General features: G+C 39.2%; 1 protein-coding gene across 1 annotated transcript; it reads left to right on the forward strand.

The window, feature by feature from the left end:
• The first annotated feature begins 330 nt into the window (after positions 1 to 330).
• nae1 (nedd8 activating enzyme E1 subunit 1) lies at positions 331 to 7,578 on the forward strand. Its single transcript, XM_036535021.1, has 20 exons — positions 331 to 603; positions 1,342 to 1,445; positions 1,657 to 1,717; positions 1,980 to 2,010; positions 2,103 to 2,174; positions 2,430 to 2,509; positions 2,692 to 2,801; positions 3,153 to 3,262; positions 3,668 to 3,730; positions 3,915 to 3,978; positions 4,185 to 4,276; positions 4,373 to 4,432; positions 4,599 to 4,732; positions 4,944 to 5,019; positions 5,151 to 5,190; positions 5,599 to 5,685; positions 5,910 to 6,002; positions 6,300 to 6,414; positions 6,645 to 6,694; positions 6,990 to 7,578. Exons 1-20 carry the CDS (start codon positions 539 to 541, stop codon positions 7,097 to 7,099), a joined length of 1,617 nt encoding a protein of 538 aa, XP_036390914.1. The 5' UTR covers positions 331 to 538; the 3' UTR covers positions 7,100 to 7,578.
• Positions 7,579 to 16,948: the final 9,370 nt, after the last annotated feature.

The following is a 16,948-nucleotide window of genomic DNA, read 5'->3' on the forward strand; positions in this document are numbered from 1 at the left end:
TGCAATCAGTTGCATTCAAATATGCAAATATTTCTGACTGTTGGGTTAATCTTGAGTCAAATGCGATTTTATCACTGTAACAAATATGAATCTATTTAAGAGTATTTCTGCTAGGTAATGTGAAATTTATTTCATTTTTATGAAATGTTCAAGTGTTTATTGCATTACTTTTTTGATATGCACATCATTTGTATTTTCTTCGATACTGTTTTTACTGCTAAGCTGTTATTTCCGTCGTTTGTTCCCCCCTCGTGGTCAAATTTGTAACGAAAGTGCATCAAATAATGTACAGTTGTGTCGAATCTGCTGCCTTCCAAGGTACTGCTTTTACGCTGCAGGCTAAATTCTGTTCCAGGCGCTGGTTTGGGACCAGCGTCTACACGTCTATATTGAGCTGAGTGGATTTCGGCGGTTTATTATTTATTCGTGTTTTAGCGGTTTCCACACCGGTTGTGGGGACGCAGCAGGAGCAGAGGATTAACGTTATCAGAAATTAGGGAGCCTGGTAGCTGGCTAACTAGGATTTTGGCTGCAGAGAATGGCCATGGCAGACGGTTTTAAAGAAAAAGCGACAAAAGAGCAGAAATACGACCGACAACTCAGGTATTGAAGACATTCCTGAGCGACCATAAATGTATTATCGTTAGCTAACTATATGTTTCCATCCCTGTTTTAATGTTCTTGATGGTTTCCTCGTAGTGAGCAAGAAATCCTGGGGACGCCGGTAGGCCGGGTGGAATTACTGTCAAAGCCATCCGAATGGCTGGCTATCTTAGCACCGGGAACCACTACCTTGCGAGTTACCTAACGTTTGCGTAGAGTTAGCTAAATTAAACCGAAGGCAATGTGTTAGATTTTTATGCATTTTTAGGATAGCCAGTTTGTGTATTTGAAATGGATACATTGAGCAAGCTAGCGAAGTCTTTTGCAAGGCAACCATACTCATAATAATCATTTTCAGTAGCGTGTTAGCTAACTGGAGGAGGAACTCCCTGTATATTAGCGACAGATAAACAAGTCGCCGAGCGGGTAGTCCTTGCTAACTGGCAAAGACTTTCTTGTAAAATTTAACTGGAAGCTGTATTCTCCAGTTTGTTACAAGAACAGACCCATCATTTGAGTTATAGACGCACAAGAGTTGTGTAAAACAGGTAACAAACATGCTAGAAATAGACGACTATTAAGCTGTCCTTTTCTAGCAGGGTTGTTTTTACCACGTCATTGTTCATGTTTCTTGTAGTTAGGATTGAGTAAATTGATACAATAGTTAGTTACTGGCTACGTAAGAACTGGCTGGCTAGTTAGCAAACAGTTACATCATTACGTCGATTTAATTTTCAGACTGTGGGGTGATCACGGACAGGAAACACTGGAAAATGCTCATGTTTGTTTGATCAATGCCACAGCATCAGGAACAGAAATACTCAAGAACCTGGTGCTTCCAGGTAAGAGCCATACCAGTTCACAAATCCAGAGGCATTTCACAAAGTCTGTTGCTGTGCCGTAATTGTGTTCAGCCGTTAACTGTATTTTGTCAACTGGCACAGGTGGCCCTCAGACCCAACAACTTAAAAAAAAAAAATGGCTGCAGGTGTATTAACAGCAGTGTTTGGCTGATGTCAGTTGTTATTCTCAATGAGTGTATGCTTTTTGCAGGCATTGGAGCATTCACCATCGTAGATGGACATAAAGTGTCTGGAGAAGATGCTGGCAACAAGTAAATTGCCTAGACATTGTTTTTTTTTTAATGATATGGTACAGTTGTAATATAGCACTTAGCATATTCCTTTAAGGAGGCTGGCAAAGCTCAGTTTATTAGATTATACTTTTGAAAATATATCTGGTTTTTTTATTGTCTTAATGAAAATTCTACTTAATGTAGCTAACTTTTGTGCACATTTTTACAGCTGAACGTTTTGAAGTATATTGTTGGTGAGTGGTAATGTACAATAATATATCATGCAAATGTTTACTTGCAGCTTCTTTCTAAGCAGCAGCAGCATTGGGAAGGTAAGCCTGGGGGATTTATGCATGATTTGTATATATTTTTTCCCTTTCAACATAAAACAGAAAGAAAGTGTAAACCCTGCCATTTGTTTCAGAATCGGGCTCAAGCTACCACAGAGCTACTACAGGAGCTGAACAGTGATGTGTCAGGGAATTTTGTTGAGGAGGTCAGTGATTGACATCAGGAAAGGTCTTTCCTTTCTACCACTGTACTTTAAATTTTTCAACTGCCTGTTGAAATGTGTGCACTGTGCACAAGTGAAAATTGTCTTCATTTGTAACATAGAAGACACTTTTGAAATGAAGAATTTTCATGAATTGTTAATAAAAAGTAAAGCACACATCATGTTAAATGTGTTAGGTATCTTGATGTGTGCTTAGTGAGTATTCATTCTATATTTGTGCTGCCCTCGCATTTCCAGACTCCAGACAAACTCCTGGACAATGACCCTGAGTTCTTCCATAGGTTTAGCTTGGTGATTGGCGTTCAGCTGCCAGAGAGGTAGGATACAATATGCTTTTGTGTGGCATTATAGCACATATTTCAGACATTCAGTTAGATGATACAGAAACTTTTGTCTATGGCATACAACAGTAATAATTCTGATTAATTATAGCAAGCAATAGTACTGTCTTGTTGTGTATGTGTGCATTTGTAAGATCTTTCCGTATTTGCCCACACAGCACGTGTCTCAGACTCGGGGCAGTCTTGTGGAGTGCAGATGTGCCCTTTCTGGTGTGTAGGACATACGGTCTTGTAGGATACATGAGGCTGGTGGTGAAAGAACACACGGGTATGCAAATGTTGTGATTTCTGATTGAGAGATACACATACTATGCTATATAAACAGTTTGAAACCTCCAAATTTAGCTTAATTGGGAAATGCATGTGTGCATTCTACTATATTCAGCTATAGAAGAGCCTGAGGGTTGCTGTTGACATGGTACAAGATAAGGATTCTAGGCCATTAGTATTTCAGCTGAGCTGGTAGATAACCTCAGTCTGTTAGCCTGACTGACAACTACTGGTAATCATGTTTCCATCCTGGCAGTTTTACATGACAGTGTTCTTGTTAAAGCAGACAGACACTATGGGAAGGACATGGAAAGCTGTAAAATAAAAAGGCTGATCCCTTTCTTCACAGTTATTGAATCTCATCCAGACAATGCTCTGGAAGACCTAAGGCTGGACCACCCATTTGCAGAACTGAAGCATCATATTCAGTCTTATGACCTGGATAATATGGAGAAAAAGGTGACTTTGACATTAAATTCAGATGGAAGCATTTTTGATGCTTTGAATATTTATTTATTATCCATTGTACCCATTTGGCTACTATTTATTACCCATCTCCTGAGTGGGTTTGTCTTTTACAGTGTTCCCATTCTATTTAGTGGCATTTTTCTCTTGAGGACCTTGTCTTCAATTGTATCTGAATTCAAATCAGTTTCTTTTCAGATGTGTCATTTTGCTGTGAATTGTGTCTGAGGCATATTTATACAAAATAGAATTAAATTGCTTTGAATTATGAATATTGAGTGTAGCTACCCTTTATTAAAAGATATACTCTAGGTGTGCATATACCATTAAGTTGTAGCATATTGTAAGTTGGGTTTAATTCTCTTCCTTTGGGGTGTAATATTATTTAATTGTTCACAGGATCATTGCCATACACCATGGATCATCATCATTGCAAAATTCCTTGAAAAGTGGTACAGTGAGGTAATTTTACTATCTTCAGTGGTGACAGAATCAGGAGGCTAATCAACATGCTGAAATGCAAGTGAAGTGTTTTGAGCTATGTTGATTGGTAAAATACTTTGTGAATAATTTTTGGGTCAAAATAAAGCAGAGGAGGAATTGACTTCTCCCAAGTAAAAATGTCACAGATATTTATCTTTTTCAGAACAATTTTCAGTTACCAAAGAACTACAAGGAGAAGGAAGCATTCAGACAGCTTATTCGGCAAGGTATGTCTGTACAAACATAAAAATCAGAGTAAACACCTAATGTTTAGGTTCCAGACAGTGTTGTGTCTCAGATCCGGCAAGGTATTTCCATTTACATTCCATTTTAAACATGCCTTATTTTGTAGCCAGTGTTAGTTGTGACTACTAAGTAGCGAGTCTGGTTTAGTGATATGTTTGTGTTCATTGTTTTCTTCATATTTGTTCAGGAATCCTCAGGAATGAGAATGGAGTTCCGGAAGATGAAGAAAACTTTGATGAGGCGATCAAGAATGTCAACACTGCCCTGAATCCAACCAAGGTGTGCATTTCCCCTGTGTTAGGGCTTGCAACTGTAACAGGACCAGATTCCAAGGTAACATAGTTCATTAAAATTGTTATGTCTTCTGTGCTGCAGATTTCCAGTGCAGTGGAAGACATCCTTAATGCAGAGCGCTGCAAGAATATTACATCTCAGGTGAGAGGACACAGATATTTCTCAGCTTCATTTTTCAAACTCTTTGATTTTCTTCACTTTCTTTACTGTGGGAACTATTGCTGTTCACTTAAATAATGTTGGAACTGTAGATTTTCATTTACAGTCAGTTTCATTAATACTGGTGTAATGCCTTTTCTGTCCATAGACCCCGGTTTTCTGGGTCATGGCACGAGGGCTGAAGGAGTTTGTGGAGAATGAGGGTGGGGGAAAACTGCCTCTTAGGGGCACCATCCCAGACATGTTCGCTGACTCTGAGAAATTCATCAAACTCCAGAATGTGTAAGGGTCTGGCTCATCATTCTCAGGCGCACAGAACACTAATGGTGTTGTACTACAAGAATTCAACAAGCAGGACATTTGGTGGCTGTAATGTGCATGATTACACACACACACACACACACACACACACACACACAGTTGTAGCCATTGATTATGGGAAATGTAGGATATCTCTTCAGGCCTGTATACCATAACCAATCTCTCTTTTCAGTTACAGAGAGAAGGCAATGCAAGATGCCTTGATTGTGTCCAAGCATGTAGAATCTCTTTTACAGTCAGTTGGAAAAGTATGTATTTTTTGTAAACTAGGTGTTTTATAGTATTTTGCCACATTGGACAATAGTACATTCTGACATTTTATTTAAATAAATTATCATTTGCTGTTTTGAATAAAGCTTCATATCAATTCTCTTCTTAGGCCCCAGAAGGAATTTCAGAACACGACATTAAGCTCTTCTGTAAGTATCTTTACTAGTGCAGATTCCAATACCAACAGAATTATGTGCTGTGTTAAGACTGTAAGATTGAAAATTTAAAGAAGTCAGGAATCACTGGACTATGGACTCTGGCCTAGTGTAAAAATTTTGACCTGGGGTATATTGCTCACAGCTGGGTTGTAAGTACAATGAAATGAGATTACTTTCTTTTCACAATGAAAAGGACCAGTCTTAGTGGCCATCATGTCATGGTCATTGGGACTTAATTCAACTGCTGTATCACCCTATGATAGAAAATCTGTGCTGTAATCTTATTGCTGCCATGTGGATTAAATACCCACTGCAGAAATGTTTTTTTCCTGCACCACACACATTTTAGAGAGTCATGTATGCAGCATATTAAAGACAATACAATTATTTAACTGACAGGTAAGAGTGCAGCTTTTCTGAGAGTGGTGTGCTGCAGATCCCTTGCTGAGGAGTACAGCGTGGACTCCTTCAATAAGGATGAGATCAGTAAGTGAAAGGCCCGCCTTGCATTCTGAATGAGATGGCTTTGGCTCTGAGTAGATGAGGGTGGTTTTCCACACTGAGGAGTCATTCTGCACTGATGCTTTGAATATGAGTGGTTGGGGGGAATGAGTGATCATGCACACTGACTCCTTCAATATGAGGTGATGTCGGGGGGGGGGGGGGGGGGGGGGTGGTTCTACATGCTGATGCCTTGAATATTCCCACAGCCTCCTGCATGGACAACCCTGACAGCGAGATGGTACTGTACCTCATGCTGCGGTCTGTGGATCGCTTCTACCAACAGCACTCGCGCTATCCAGGTAACCCCATATATAAACCACAGCCAAACTTTTGTCACTATTCTGCACAACTGTGTCCTGTATAGGGTAAGCTTTAATTTTGTTTGGTAAGATAGCATTAATTGGTTTTATTTTCTGGCATAAGATGAGTTATGTGTTCTCCTGTCTGAATTCCTGGCTTAATTTAGTTATTTTATCCTATTACCATCTCTTTGTTGGATTACATCACTCATGCTTTGTAAGTTCATCACTATGGCATGTGGTGATACACTCCTTTTATATTTAAGTGGATCTCACGGGTACATTGTTTCCCTTCAGGTGTCTACAATTATCAGGTTGAAGAAGACATTGCTCAACTGAAGATGTGTGTCAATAGCCTGCTGCAGGAATATGGCCTGAATGTCAATGTGAAAGATGACTACATCCATGAATTGCAAGTATCCAAAAGATTGTATACCAAGGACCTTGTAAACTTTTCATGGGAGATGTATACTGTGAATAATCTCTTACATTTTTAGTACTACCATAAACGGCAAATGCAGATGAATGTTCTTTACCCCTCAAAAATGTTAATTCATGACAAAGTGCGACAGCCTAAACATGTGAGCATGGTTCAGTGTTTGTTTGTTGTGCGTTTAACCTTGTGTTTTTCATTTTCTACAGCTGTCGCTATGGTGCTGCTGAACCCCACACAGTCGCATCCTTTTTGGGGGGTAAGTCTTACAAGCCTTAGTGTTTGAACAGTCAGCGGACAGTTGAGTGTTCAACTGCCAGTTGGACTGGGCAGGAGTTACTGTTGGTAACTTGTAACTTGTACAACAGTCTTGTGTCTCTCAAATAGAGGCCTTCCAGAGGAGTTATAACATTTGTTTCTCCAAGGAATGAATACAGCCCATTAAATCTTATTACTCTCTGTGTAATTGGTATATCTTACTTGTTTTGTATGCTGTAGATGTAACCTTTCATACATGTTTTTGTATGTTAATTTTTTCCTTTTTTCTTTTTTAGGATGTGCTGCCCAAGAGGCTATCAAAATAATCACACATCAGTTTGTACCTTTCAACAACACTTTCATTTACAATGCCATGGCTCAGACATCTGCCACTTTCCAGCTGTGAAATAAACTGTGTAGCAGGAAAACATTTTACTTACCATGTTGTGAAATATTTCTCCTCATATAACATTGGGAGGCAGAGAAACATCAGTTTGCTTGCGCTATTTTCACTTATGAAGTGGACAGCTGTTTTTTGATATGTAGTTTCAAACAATGTTTCAATAAAAGCAGATGAGGTTGGTTTTGTAAATGTACTGGAAATGGGTCCATTGAAAGAATCTTCTCCAGTTAAGATATTTTCACATGGATGTTGTTTTCAATATGCAAAACGGCTGCACGTGGGTCCTTGAACATTGATAGAAGGTTAATCCGCAATGGATATTTTTTTCCTTAAAACTGTCATTTCAAAGCCAGGCATTTAGTTGACTTTCTGTGTACTAAAATTATGTGCAAATATATGTAAAGCTTCATTGCATTGTGCCAAGGAAGATACATTGTTCTTAGTAGTTCTTAACAGCTAGTTAGCATCTGATTGTAATGTTGGCCATTTGTTTTTTATGAAATTGCATTATTGCATTATTTGATATCAGTGTCACATATAATTGGCCACTTGGGGTTCTCCAATTTGGATCATTGCAAAAATCTAAAACAGAATAGACTGATTTAGTTATTTCTTATCTGGAGAGGAAAATGGAATTAATCTTTTAAGAATACAGAATTGTGGTAAACCTCAATAGTAAGTGTCCATAGAAAAAGTAACTTACATTTTTATGTTTGACACTTTACCTTGCCACTTACATGAAGTCAGATGAAGGTACACAAGTAAATTACCATATTTTTCCAGTACACCAATTGATTACTATTTTTATTTTTTTTTTTTTGCGAGCAGTTGTGTCCTGTTAAGAGTAAACATTGTGCTGTGAAAGCAACATGCCTTGAGGCGGGTTTTAGTTTATCAGTCATATTTTGGGTTTTGGTCAAAACTTGGGCATGGTTCTGGTATCATACTTTTATGCATAGGCCACAAATAATCTGTAAGAAGGTATGTAGATGGCTTCAGAAATGTAATGAGTGAAATCTGTATGAGCATAGTTATTGCCAAAACTGTAAACATACATCCCTCATGTCCATGTTTCTCTACCATGCTGCTGAGGGCACGCTGTTTGCTGCTTTGTGTTCCAGCTGGGCTCATGGTTTTGACTGGCCTGTTGATAACTGGAGCTTTTAATGTCATGTGGTATCTGCTAATGGAAGGCTTCAAGTAAAGGTATTTCTTCAGACCCTGTTCCTTTGTACACCATAAAGTAGTTTTCAACTAAACATCAAAAAGTTTAATTCTTTTCAGCAAAAACCAAGACAGCTGCCCCAAATGTGTTCCAGGCATAGATTCACAAAAATATGCACAAAACTGTGGTCTCATTACTTTTATACATATTTCAAGATGTTAAGTATCGTTCAGTTATGAATTAAGTAGAAGGTGCAGTGGCCACTTGGGACTGGGGTTTGGTAAACACTAACTTCAGTCACATAATCCATGCTATCTGTGAAATAAGTGATCACCTTAGTACACAAAATATAGGAAAGTCATACAACCACAGGAGATTACTGTTGGTTGCATTAAGGCTTTTCTTCAAAGCAATTGCTAATACCACGAGAGCATACATTGGAATGGTTTACATGTGTTTGTAATTGATCCATTTCTTTCTGACTATGTGGATGCTAGCTAAAAGCATTGTTAGTCCTTTTCAGCTAGCTTGCTGTTGTCAGCATTTAGAGAATGTATGATGTGGAAGTTAATCTCCAAAAGCTGTATTTTGGAGCATGTTGTTACATGACATCCTTTCTAAAGTGTGGGACCACAGCACTAACTTTCACATACATTTAAGTGAGTTCAAATATCTCACCTCTTTGACCTCCTTAGCCACTTCTCTATGTAACCGTATGATCATTCAATTCAAAATGGTGAGAAAAATAATGTGTGAATAGGGTCCATATGAGGTTAGTGAAATTTGGCAATTTGTCAAATCAAGCTGTCAGAGGCTGGCAGTATGCAGCTGTTATTGCTGGCTGTAGGCTAAGTGATGAGCCCCCCACCTGTATGTTAATTAAATAAAATGTGATCTGGAAACAGTGAAAACAGTATGTTTAAACCATGTTTATGTGTCTCAGTATTCTAGCCCCTTAATGTCTACTACAAGTTGGTTAGTGGTTAATCGCTTAAAGTTGAGATAGGAAATGGATAGATTATTAGATACTCAGGTTACTGTGTCTCACTGTTGATTCCCTGTGAGAACTTTGAGCATCTCAAGCATCAGATAAGCTGTCCAGAACCATGCCCTTCTCACCATCTGCCCCATCTGCCAACAGAAAGGTCAGCAGCTTGTACATTTTTTCAAGCCTCAGGACTTTATTTCAAAGAGGAATCAACAACATTGTAGACTTCTCATGCTTCTTTAAGAGAAATTCCCAGTTTCTTGAATTAACAAAAAATAGTTGCCACGTTCAGGGTGATGTTTATTCTGTAAACATTAGGTTTTTATTTTTTGTTTTTTGTGTGATAGTTGAGAACAAAGATATGAATGATTTTGGGAGACTTTTGGCAACTTCTGTCACAATTGAAATGCACACCTGTCAAATAAGTTGTATATCAATATAAACATGAATGCTCCTGGTGTTTCTTCAGGCAAGTCAATAAACTTGTCCAGCCTGAAAATAATGGTGTTTTGACAGTCTTGCTACCTTAAGGAGAAGGATATTCAGTTTATTTCCTAAGTAGCATCTGTTTTCATAATATGTAAAAATGATTGTTCCTGATGAGAAATTGAAAAAGAGAATGTCAGGCACAATGTGCAAATGTAATTGGGGATAAATCCCAAACATTGTGATTCAGTGTAAATGCATTAGGTGGTGCTGTTTGTCATGTTTTAAATGAAGGGGGGAAAGTCATTATGCCAACATAGAACAAGTGGGTCATTTATAATTGGTGGGACTCTGGAGAATTCATTCTTGAACAGAAGGATGTTAATGAGAGACCTGAAGGATCATTCATTAACTGATCTGTTACTAACGTGTTTGTTCTATTGTAATATAAACATTTTTACCTGTCCTATCCCAAACAGATACATAGAAATCACTTCTTTGATGCTTGTTACATTTGTAGGTTTCTATGGTTACAAGGCTATAAAGAAGTGGAGATGCATGGGCTAAGGTGGCATTAACATGTTTTTCTTTGTGGGGTTTTGCCAATAGGTGGTGCTGAAATTTTCACATACTGTATTTATGTGTGCAAGTCTTCCTGCTGAGTCTGTGAAATGTGTGTCCATGTACGTGCTAATTCAGCAACAACATTTCTTTTTAATTCTACACAATATAAAAATGGTAGCTTTTGCAAAACCTCATATCCAGCACAGATCCTTCTGTTTGGGGAATTTGGTGTGTTTCCTCCTTTATTACCCTCTGTAGCTCATCCGTAGATGAGATTGTGTCCTGTAACAGGACATCCCTGTTTACAGTGGTGAATTCCACACATCCACTAAAATCTCAGGCTGTATTGCTGTCCACTTGGATTTATTTTAGTTTTATTTTTTGTAGCACGTGGTGTGTCACCTGTCTTCCCACCAGCCCCACCATTATTATGATGCTTGTTTATTACCAAGAGTAGTTTTTCCCCATATCAAGTAATGGCATGAAATAAGGAAGGTCACTCATCTCACCACCTCTATAGTTTCATGTGTGGCACAGTCAGATGTCCATAAAATCTAACAAACAGAAACAAAGATTGTTTCATGGTCAAAAGCTATTTTGCTCCATCGTGTGAAACATCCTTTTTTTATTTTACAATTTTGAACTGTACATGCATAATAACACACATTTACACAATTACATAGAAATAAGACAAATGTATAGCTCATGTGAGAATTATTCCCTGATAGAGAACAAATTAAGTATAATAATTTGAACACAGTTATGCATGAAATTAACTGAAATATACTCAATCAATTTGGCTCTGACCCAGGGCTACTCTGTTATAAATCAGCATGGGAGGCAGGGGCAGTTGTGGAGTCTGGGTTCTTGTGCTGTTCCCCAATCACAGTGACAGCTCAACAGTATGTGTTTGTGTGTGCAGTCATGGCATAATGTGTGAGCTGCTGGATGTCTGTTCCTGGAGTTTGGTAGCTGCAGGTGAGATGCATTTTTTCGGCTACATGGTTTTAAATTGATGTTGGTAGCTCTAGCAGAGCTGATCCACATTGCTGCCAATATGCACATTTCACTGTCTGTCTCTGAATGCACAGATGTCTTTAGACCTTCCTGTTGTCTGAATGTTTTAGAGAATATTTTTGTCTTTGTTTCTTACATGTCACAAAAACATGTATGAAGAAGATCAAAAACATTATGACCAAAAACAGTATGTGTTTTGGTCTTCTACTAATGGAACTTACGTTTGCTTTTTTTCTGTGGATTCATCTGATAGAACATAAACAAGGGATATACGTGCTTGCCTTCAATCTGATAAAAAAATTGACTAGAGTGCAATCAGTGTGTTTCCTCAGAGGGATGATTTTCCATAACTGAGCATAATTCTGAGTTTGCAAGTATGCCACATATTTTGTGTGTATTCCTTCAATGAGACTGTGCAGACGGAGATACATGGTTTACTAATGATTAATAATTGAATAATTTTTCAATTATAACTAGGACAGGAACAGTGCGGTGCAGAAATATCAGTTTTCATTCAGTATTTATATGTATTTATATTGATCTTTATGGATACTTGAATATGTGCCTAAAACCACCTATTGAAATGACATTGAAATCAGACAAATACACCCTATTGGCAGGTGACAGGCAGCCCTCATGTTTTTTCAGTGACCCCCATTCCATCCACCTACAATTTCTATTCATGTTTTGTCAGGACCTCAGCAGTCACACTGTGGAGTCACAGATTTAATCTCTCTACATAAGGGTGGCCAGACAAAGGATGAGGCTATGGTGTTTGTGTGGTCAGCTCCTTAATGAAAAATCAATCTGTGAGTCCAAAACACTGACTCTGCAGAAGGCTACAGCATGGTTATTTCATTGGCAGTCTTGAAAGAAGAGACTGTAGTTTTGCTGATGCCTGGTAATTATGACTTTGGATCTGTTTTGGATATTGTCCACCTCTAGAATATGATGTGTTCTCCTCCTTAGTACTGGCAGATTTTTTACTGTATGAAACATATATATATACAAGGAAGAGGACAACTTGTTAGTTCGTAGACAAGTAGGACTTGAAAAATACCAAATAAAAGTGATAACTTTTTGTGAGTGTCAGTGAAATATCTATTACAGGGGTAAGCACCTGAGGCTTGGAATAGGTAATTTTCTTTATCATCCTGTTAATGCAAATCTTAATTATAGTATTTTATTGAAGTCATTGCTGTGGGATGGTTGTCAGATCACATATGATCTCTGGAAGTCAATGAAAGTTATGAACACAGAACCATCTCAGTACTCAAGGCCCCTGAGTGCCTGCCCTAGTATTTGCAATACATTTGTATGACTGACCTTGTGGACCCTGTCCCTTCCACTTCTCCAAAGCCTATGCCCCAGGACTGGTTGGCCTTGTTGGGGTTGAACTCATTGGCTATTCCTTTCTGAGGCTCAGAATTCAGCAGGAGCTCCCTGTCCTGTGGACCTGACTGTTTTGATTATCAAGACCCTGTCAGAAATAGCAGAACAACCTGCTGAAGGTGCAGCATGATCTGTGGTGACATGCAGGGTAATATCGCCTTATGAGAAGATTCTGAAAGGTTTACCCACCCTCTGGTGTTTGATCACAAAAATGGAAATCGGGGCATGTTTTTTGGTTGAACCAATGGCTTTCTGTGCCAAATTTATAATTCTGAATTTGTTTTGCTGGGTAAAAGAAATGGTAGACACTGTTCTTGAATTAAGCAAGAAAAAGAGTTGTTCCACTGAATGCGAGAGAAGGAGAGAGAGAGAGAGAGAGAGAGTGCAGCAATTTTCACATTCTGTGAGAACATGAGCTGAAGTAAAAGAGTAGCCAGTGTTTGTGTCGCTTCTTATCAGTCTCCTGTGCTCTGCCAGCTCCTCTGGCCCTGAGGCTTCTTGGACACCAGCTGCCCCAGCTCCCAGCTCTGCTCTGTGGCCCCACCCTGCATGTTATTACCCTCATGGCTGGATGCTTGCCAGCTGCCGGCGTCCTGTAGTGTCGTACTTCTTGGATGAATACATTACCCTATGGATTGTATGTATAGGAGTAACTGTACACCCAGTCTCATGGTGTTACATAATATGTACACAGAATCCCAGCTATCTGCTTAACTTAATAAGCCCCATTTAGCTGCTGTGGAAAAAAAAGCTGCTGCAATGAGCGGCAGTGATTGTGTCTCTTGTCTGTCGCCGTTCAGTACATCGTGTTCCTCGCATATGTATCGCATGTACATCACAGCAAATTATGTTTCTAGATTTAAATGTTTTTCACATAACATATTTGTATTTAAATAGGAAGTAATAGAAAGGTATACAAGTGAATAGATTAATATTCTGAAGTACTTTACTGTATCCATCAGAAAACATTGCAATATAGAAATCACATATATATATATATATATATATATATATATATATATGTATGTTTGTAACCACTGTTGAATATTTCAGGTTATGTAAGTTATATAACAGTTACTCTCTCAAATGTAATGTATACATATAGACACGACTAGGTGGAGGAGTCCCTGATCTCTAAGTGTAATGTACACAGAACACTGAGTGGAACTATAAACTCAGAATTATGATGTATGTATAGACAGGATTTACTGTACAACTCTGCATTGTTTTGTATCAGCATCAATTCACATAGTAGTCCCAGCCTCTGGACCTGAGGGCTGTGAGCTACATGTGTAAATGGTTTCCAGAATGTGTAAAATGTGATGTCACACTAGATAAAAGAGTCTGATTGAGAAGTAAATAATGTGTGATATACTGTATCAAGCATACAATTCCCTGCCTTCTCTCCAGCCTGCTGCAGCACTGGTTCCAACTGTTGTCCCTAACCATTCAGGAATCAGAGAAAAGTCACCACCCTCTTCTGAACCTGCAACCACTGAGTATCGTGTGTGTGTGTTATTTGAATATATGTCTATGTGTGTATTTACTAAACATGTATATCATCCAGGGACTGGATACTGTAAAGTCATTGTGTGTGTGTGTGTGTGTGTGTGTGTGTGTGCATGTACGTGTGCGTGTACATGTGCATTTGTGCAGGTGAGTGTGTGTGTTCAAAAGAGTGTAGCTGTAGTGTACACACCTTTTAATATACATATACATGTAAAAGAGAGTGCATGTGTGCATTAAAGGAAGTGTCTATGTGTCAGTGTGATTAAGTATATTATTATTATATTATGTGTGTGTATGTATATATGTGTAAGTATGGTGAATGTGTCTGTTATTGACCTGTGTAGTGTACAATAGCATGTAAAATGTACGCACATACTTCTAATGCAGACATTCTCCAAATGCCTGTTTTATCGAACCCTCACAATGAATTCCATGGTATTATCTCCATCTGCCATCATGAAGATCAGTTGATGAAGACTCTGGATTCCATCAAGAAAAAAAGCCTAACATGGCTGAGTAAACCTCTTCATGTTAAATGTAATAATGTTTATATACGTATATGTACAACTTCTGTCATGATGCACGTTCCATACCTTTGTCCATGCAGAAAAGCACTGTCACCATGGTTGATTTTTTTTTTTTTTCCCTGTGGAGCTAAGACCTCTCGGGTAGATAGAGTGAACAGCCCTCCCCAGGTTGACCCCAGTGACTTCCAGCAGCAAGTTGAGCCTCCCTGTGATGTGGAAAGTTACAGAGGTCAGAGAAGGGAATTCTGGGGAGGATTGGCCAGCTGCAGAAACAGCAGGGCAAGGTAAGGGGCTTCGGCAGGGAAAGTTTAAACTTTAAACAGCCATTTCTTTCCCACCAGCTGGTACAGGTCAAGTACTAGCATCTGTAGTCCTTATTTATTTATCTAGCCCAAACGTAAAATATGACTACGTTTTTTTAACTCACTTGCAGTTCCTGTATCTGCAACAAAAATTCCATTTATGTAAACTATTTTTAAGAAATTTTCTGAAAATATTGCAGGTACTGTATGTGCCAAGTGAACAACAAAAATGTTTCTTGTTACCTTTGCAACATCTCTTAGTTGATTTTCTTTCTTGTGTTTCAAACAATTAAGATACCAGCTGAAAAGATGAGGGAAAATTGAAGGCAATCTGAGAGTCTTCTAAACTTAGCACAGTCAGATGGGACACAGGCGTGTTGTTGCTTGGGGCAGGGTTTGCATGGAGGTGTTGATGAGGAGGAATGGGACACTGCAAATTCCACAGATAAGTGGCATGGCCCAGCACAGTGCAGGGTGACAGAAGGCTTGAGATAGGAGCCTCCACCACCTGCGGATTTTGCTGTGCAGCTCTGGGAAGGTACACTGCATCAGAAAGTCAAAGGATGAGGCGAGAAGAGGGGAACGGTCTACAAAAATACAAAGGCCTGATTGAGAACAGAACTGTGACCCCAGCCTGGCCCACCCCAAAAGACGACGGCTGAAGGGGCCTGAGAAGGGGTGAGACAGAGAAGAACATAACACCAGGAATCAAGATGAGGTTCAGACAGCACTGAGCACAAACCAACCCATTCATCTTTTGTAGTGCCAGACACCATGCAGTGCACCAACCCCAGAAAGAGTAAATCAGTGTCTTTTAGCTTCAATTTGATGTAATGAATATATCATTTTCGAAATTCCACATTGCACAGCATTCTTTGAATTCTTAAGTGTAATTCATTTACCTGTTTTATTCAGCTTTGTTGTGGTTTGTTTCAGTGGCAGCAACAATGGTTAGCATCATCAGATCTTTATCAAAAATTGAGGAAAATATAAAACACAAGGAAGACTCCATATACATGTCTGTATTCCAGGATTACATTCAAGTTCCCGAAATGCAGCATTACGTGGTTTACTCTGCCATATATCTGACTGTTCAAGGACCATTTCCCATTAAAATACACACTAAATGCAATTAAACAGCTCTTTCACACAGATGCAACTTTGGAAGCATTTCTCCAAAGTGATATTTCTGTATTAGTGTGTTCTGTGTTGCAGAGTGTCCTGTAGCATGATGTTCAGTGAGATATTTATCCACACTCAGCAGCGCTGCAGCTGTTTGTCAGTGCCAACAGAGTGACAGGCAGTGGTCACTTCCATTCAGGTGCAGTGCCACCTGTTGGCCACGAGGTGGAGCTGCACCCCCTAGGGAGCCTGCAGAGGAGGGGCACATCAACAGAACAAAACAAAACAAAAAAGCCTGTCAGCTCAATCCCAGATCTCAATCTTAACAGGCTGCAGGGCCAGCCAAGGGGTCATGCAGAGAGCCCACCCCCTCCACCACCACAATCTCAGAGACAGAGACAAGTTACTTCTAAGTCAATAGCATCAAAATATGGGGTTGCTTTGTTTCTGTGGATGCAGTTCTCATGGCATGTGTGCAGGTACACACTTTTTTTCTTTTGCCAACAATGGGGCTGAAAAAAACCATGGTGTCTCATCACTCAAGAATGTCTTGAATTCCATGTGACCATGTTACAGTGTGATGGAATGCAGTCCATTCTTCCTTTACCAAGGCTCCCTTGTCATTAATAGTTTTGAACATTGGTCACAGCAAACCCACTGACCATGCTTCCAGAATCAAGCTAATTGCTCTCAACAACAAGAAAGAGGTCATTGCAGTATGACAGTTCACAGAGTTGTGTCAGTCTTACTCAGCGGAACTTGTTATTACATACTGAAAAGATAGGTGCTTAGTGTGGACAACTTCCCAGATGTCTGCTATTTGTCCATGGCAGACGTTGC

Source organism: Megalops cyprinoides, chromosome 8, assembly GCF_013368585.1.
Source record: "Megalops cyprinoides isolate fMegCyp1 chromosome 8, fMegCyp1.pri, whole genome shotgun sequence".
Classification (NCBI taxonomy): Eukaryota; Metazoa; Chordata; class Actinopteri; order Elopiformes; family Megalopidae; genus Megalops; species Megalops cyprinoides.